The sequence below is a fragment of the Habropoda laboriosa genome, unplaced genomic scaffold, assembly GCF_001263275.1.
Source record: "Habropoda laboriosa isolate 0110345459 unplaced genomic scaffold, ASM126327v1 scaffold222, whole genome shotgun sequence".
NCBI lineage: Eukaryota > Metazoa > Arthropoda > Insecta > Hymenoptera > Apidae > Habropoda > Habropoda laboriosa.
Genome location: NW_017100319.1, coordinates 359,541 through 364,898, shown reverse-complemented (window position 1 = coordinate 364,898; position 5,358 = coordinate 359,541). Strand labels below are relative to the sequence as shown.

Genomic DNA, 5,358 nt, shown 5'->3' with positions numbered 1-5,358 from the left:
CCTCCGCTCCAGTCTTTTCGGAACGGAGACTACCGATCGCAGATCCCGTTGCACGCTCTTTCCTCCTGGAAACCCTCCAAATTGCCCACGTCGAAGACGCCGCGCCGTTTCTCGCTTCCTGTCTCCCAGGTAGCGCCCTCGGGTGTACAGATGGCAAACTAAACTCGAAACCGTCTCGACCCCTTTTATCGACGCTCGCTACTGCCTTTCGTAGAAATGAACTTAAAACGCGATCCATTCTCCGAACGTATGATCGTTGTGCTCGGAGCCACGCGCACCAGAGAAACGGATCGAAAGGACGGTGCGCTCGCGTTTATGCTCGATGCGACGCAGAAGATCGCGCCGCGCGAAGGTGAAGAGAAACGAACGTGCTTGCTTGCGTGTTGTGTTCGGGCCAACGAACAACGGTGGCCTCGGTTTCAGGGTCGTTTCGGCTATTATTCGCTTGCACCGACTTACCTCGCCTTCTCCTCGCTCGCATCGTTCTCCCGCTTCCCTTCTTCACGGCATGTCCTGTCTCGCACTGTCTCACCATGTATATAGCTATATAGTAGTCATGCTTCCTTTCGCCTTCTTTCGTTTCACCTAGCCTCCGCTCGCATCTCTTCGCGTCCCGTCCCATGCCGTCCCATCCCGTCACGCCTTTACCTTGCATCGCATGACTGTCCGTCCGTATCTTCCTTTCACGATTACGCGTAAAAATCACGTTTCTCCGAATTCCTAATTCTTCTCGTTATATTATTCGTCGCGCGTAGCCGATACGTTTTTCTTCGCTAGAGTCGTTAAAAGCGCGCGCTCGCGCTTGCGCTCTCGTTCGCGTTCCATTTTTATCCGTACATCACGGCTATTGCGTTTTACGTTCGATCAGAGTGAGCCGATTGACGACGGTACCCTGAAACATACTCCTCGCGACTTATCTCGAATCGCGTTTTTACATATTGTACGACGCAAACAAATTTCTCCTCTTTCGTCCTACGAAAATTACGACCGCGCGCCGAAAACTGAGGGCGCCACTGTCCAACCTCGTTGCGTCTATATGTATATGTAAGAAGTAGTCGAAAGATAATGGTTGCGTTTCCATGATCGACATTAGCGCGACATCTACCAGAGGTAACGGAGGTAAAAGGATGGCGAAAGGGTGAGGGTGACGTCGATGAAAACTAGACCAATCGGAAAGAACCACATGGTCGAGCTGTCGAACGGTGTATCGCGTCGCTTTTGGCCGAATTTTCGCAGATTTACGAAACGCGTTGAAAACATTCAGGAGTATGTTGCGACTGATTGATCGAAAAGAATTTATCGTCGTTGGATTGTTGGCGGAAACACGATGTTGGCGTCACGCGAAAAGCTCTGGTACGCGTTCAACGAGGAGAAACTCGTCTACGTAAAGAGGAAAAACGAAGAGAATGGAAGCGCTGCTATGACGGTGAATCGGGTGGTTGTGCTTCTGGGTTTCGTGTCGGGAGTCGCGGTTGCTGTCATCGGCACCTTATTGTCCCAATACATTGCCAGTTTACCCAAGAATTCACCGAGTAAGTTTCTCCTACGTGAAATCGATTCGATTCCGTTCCAATCTACCATCCCCTCCCCGGTCTCGCATAACCTCTAACGGTAGTCTTCTTTCTCGTTGTCAGATCACCAGGATTATCGGCATGTATTCATCCCGCTTCCATCGGAGGGCAGGTTGAACGTGTACGAAGAAGCTACTCTAGATGTGGCATTCCCGAGCGGTCACCTAACCCGTCAACTCGAAGTCGAAAACAGCGCGGCGTCCACCGCCGAAGCTTTGACGTCTTTGTATTTGGCACTGGAAATGAAGTTATCCGGCAAACAAAAGAAAGCGGTGAAACTGTTTCAACACGCGGTGGCTTTGGCGCCCCGTCACCCGGATATCTTGAATCATTACGGCGAGTTTTTGGAGCACACGCAGAACGACGTTATCAAGGCGAACGAGTACTACGTGCGCGCGTTAACTTATCAACCGAATCACGAAGGAGCGTTGATGAATAGTCAGAGGACGGCTCGGGTGGTGGAAAAGTTGGACCGACGGATGCTCCGGCGTATAGATGAGAAACGAAACGCGTTATCCGCGATACCTGATAACAACGCGGCGTTGATCCGTGCCAAGAAGGAGGCTTACTTTCAACACATTTACCATACTGTTGGCATCGAGGGGAACACCATGAATTTAGCTCAGACCAGGGCGATCGTTGAAACTCGTACCGCGGTCGCTGGTAAGAGCATCGACGAGCACAACGAGATTCTCGGCCTGGACGCTGCGATGAAATATATCAACGCGACCTTGGTCAACAAGGTGGGATCCATCTCCATCAAAGACATATTGGAGATTCACATGCGGGTTTTGGGACACGTCGATCCTGTACAGGGTGGTCAGTTTCGACGGACTCAAGTATACGTGGGTGGTCATGTGCCTCCCGGTCCCGGGGACATACACTACCTTATGGAAGAATTCACGTTGTGGCTCAACAGCGAGAGAGCTATTCGAATGCATCCGGTCAGGTAAAAGAACTCTTCTCTTATCATCCTTCTTTACTATTTTCCCTTACCTTTCTCCCCCGTACAGATACGCTGCTCTGGCGCACTACAAGCTGGTACACATACATCCGTTCTCCGATGGAAACGGTAGGACGTCCCGTTTGCTTATGAACATGATCCTGATGCAGGCTGGTTATCCACCTGTTATTATTCATAAGCAGCATCGGCACACGTACTACGAGAACCTTCGAATAGCAAATACCGGAGATATCCGACCGTTCGTTCGATTCATAGCAGAGTGTACCGAACAAACGCTCGATCTGTTTTTGTGGGCAACTAGCGAGTTTTCGAAGCAAGTACCCGCCCTCAGTCAAGATACCCTATTTACCGAGAGACCAAGTACAATCGCCTTGGAGGACGATTCCAGCGGCACGGGCGACGACGACGAGGACGACTAAGGCTAAGATTAGTGCCCGAGCTATTATTTTCCTAAACCAAAGATTCAGATAGGAGCTACACCGCGCACAGACATCCTCTTTCCTTTCATTTACCTTCGCGATGTACCTTTTACGATTCGTCCAGAGCACCGCCAATGTTTCCAATTTCAAGAGTATCACACTTCGTCGACCATTCTCCCAAATTGTAATATGCTTCCACGTATAGTTTCCGTTCCCTTCTATCCTATACGCGCCAAAACAGTCGACACGCAAAAACGGCGAACAGTGCGAAACTCGATCCAAGACTGTGATCTAACGTAAGGTATTACAACGAAAGATGATGTATATTTAAGTAGGCAAATTTTAAACCTCGTCGATATCGTATCTATCGTACGTATCGTGGATATATCCTGTATATATTTATCGAGAAACGTGCAGTCGCTACATGCCGATCAAGTTACTTACCATGTAAATAATTATTATGTAAATATATCTATAAATATATATATATATACTACGCGACGTTTAATAAATCCGTTATTTTGTAAATCAGCGTTGGTGTATATTTCTTTTACCGTCTTGTTATTCTATACAAATTTACGCAAACATGTTTGTCGGTACGTTAAACGGACCCGCCATTCAATCGATCGTCGTTTATTTTTCACGCAACAGAGATTTTTCTCGGACGCGCATGTGCTGCGAAAGAGAAAGTTGTAAGTGTAAAGCTCTTTCTCTTTTCCGCTTCTGCGGAAACGTTCTTCTCGTCTCTTTTCCCGCCAACCGATCGAATTCGCCAACGAAACACGTGTGAAACGACATGCCGCGTTCGATGTTGCGCGATTCGATAATAACAAGGCAAAAGAATATTGGACGCTCCACTTCTACGAAACTTTAATTTTTTTTTACGCCTAATAAAACATTATCGACGTTTCGTCGGAGAAAGAAACGATACAGAGATAATACGCACCGGTTTCAAGCGCGTTCCATTAAAATATGTATCACGAGTGAACAAAATCATTGCGTTCTGGTTACGCTAGACGTGCAAATTTCTCTTTTTATATGCAATATAACGATGTAGTTTTAATCTATATAAATACACTTCTATAAAAATCATATTTAGCCAACAGCGTAAGTTGACGATCTATCATCCTTTGATCTTCTTTTCTTCTCACATCCGTTCTCTCTTTCGTGCGTATACATCTCTCTCTCTCTCTCTCTGTATATCTATCCCTCTCTCCCTATCAATCACCTATTCGTAGTACTCGGGGTCCGTACGACGACGTTCGAGACGGTCGGTTCGGCAAGAAAGGTGATGTATGCAGTGTACGCTGCGAACATTCTCTTTTCCGCGAAAGAAAAGGGTGAGAGAAAGAGTGATTACGAAAGGAAGCGATAGCGAGTAGGTGAACACGTGTTAGTACATCGACTTCCGACACTTAAAAGGAAAGGAATGTAAAATAATAAGAAATGAAAAAAGCGGTCAGCGTAAAAATGTCTAAAAAGAAAGAAATGTTCGAATAGTACAATCGAAAAGATCGAATCGAGCTTAGAGCGGTAGAGTAATATTAATATTTTCTTAATAACTAACTATCGTATTCTCGAAATCAGTCATTTGGTTCGTTAGGAATACGATGTGCGTAGAAAATGTCGTTGCAGCACGAACATTCCACCCATCCGATACACACGGCTTTTATCGAGGTTGCTTTTTCTTTACCTTTTTTTCCTCGAAAGCAACACTGGACACCGCGATACCGAATGTCTTTCACTAGCGATATATTCTCTGAGAAAGATAGTGCGCGCGCGTGTTGTCGGCGGTACAACACCCGTTTGGCCGTAACTGAGCAACTTATGATTTCGGTAGAAAACTAAATTTACGCACGAACAGAGACGACGATTACGACAAGAACGATCTATCAAAGGCCACGGATCGAGATACCTGTTTAAGCGTAGTAACGCGAAACGCGAAACGCGTCAATGAAAAGAGTAACGTTCGCACGCGTACGTTAATATGTTATGCTCTCTTAAAAATTCGATCCAGTTGAAATTAGGCAACGAAAATTAGGCAATTGAAATTGGACGATTGACGAGAAGGCTTTCCGTCTCTAATATTTCCAACGAAAGACGAAGGATCGAAATGTTTGTTTAAAAGAAGGAAGGAAGGAAGGAAGGAGAACTTGTTTCACCGTACGTACACACCATACATCCATAGACGCACACATACAATAGGATACAGACGCAACATTCAGCAGCAGCAGCGGCAGCGGCAGCAACAACAACAACAATAGGCAGTCATACGCACGTTCATCGATTTAGTCGCACCCAGTGAGACTTATCTACCGATTATTTATCATTTCGTCGTCGTCTCTCGCGCTTATTTAGAAACCGATAGAATGGGAAGGTATGGGTGGATTCGATCGCAAACATA

General features: G+C 46.4%; 1 protein-coding gene across 1 annotated transcript; it reads left to right on the top strand.

Moving 5' to 3' along the window:
* Nucleotides 1-1,237: 1,237 nt before the first annotated feature.
* LOC108574160 (adenosine monophosphate-protein transferase FICD homolog) lies at nucleotides 1,238-3,379 on the top strand. The gene is made up of 3 exons (XM_017936687.1): nucleotides 1,238-1,532; nucleotides 1,635-2,520; nucleotides 2,585-3,379. Exons 1-3 carry the CDS (start codon nucleotides 1,328-1,330, stop codon nucleotides 2,952-2,954), a joined length of 1,461 nt encoding a protein of 486 aa, XP_017792176.1. The 5' UTR covers nucleotides 1,238-1,327; the 3' UTR covers nucleotides 2,955-3,379.
* The last annotated feature ends 1,979 nt before the right edge of the window (nucleotides 3,380-5,358 follow it).

What these genes read in the sequence shown, in the direction of transcription:
- LOC108574160 (XM_017936687.1), top strand. Translation starts at nt 1,328, where the DNA reads ATGTTGGCGTCACGCGAAAAGCTCTGGTACGCGTTCAACGAGGAGAAA. An exon ending in TTTACCCAAGAATTCACCGA is followed by an intron (nt 1,533 to 1,634) that starts GTAAGTTTCTCC and finishes TCTCGTTGTCAG; the next exon opens with ATCACCAGGATTATCGGCAT. An exon ending in ATTCGAATGCATCCGGTCAG is followed by an intron (nt 2,521 to 2,584) that starts GTAAAAGAACTC and finishes TCCCCCGTACAG; the next exon opens with ATACGCTGCTCTGGCGCACT.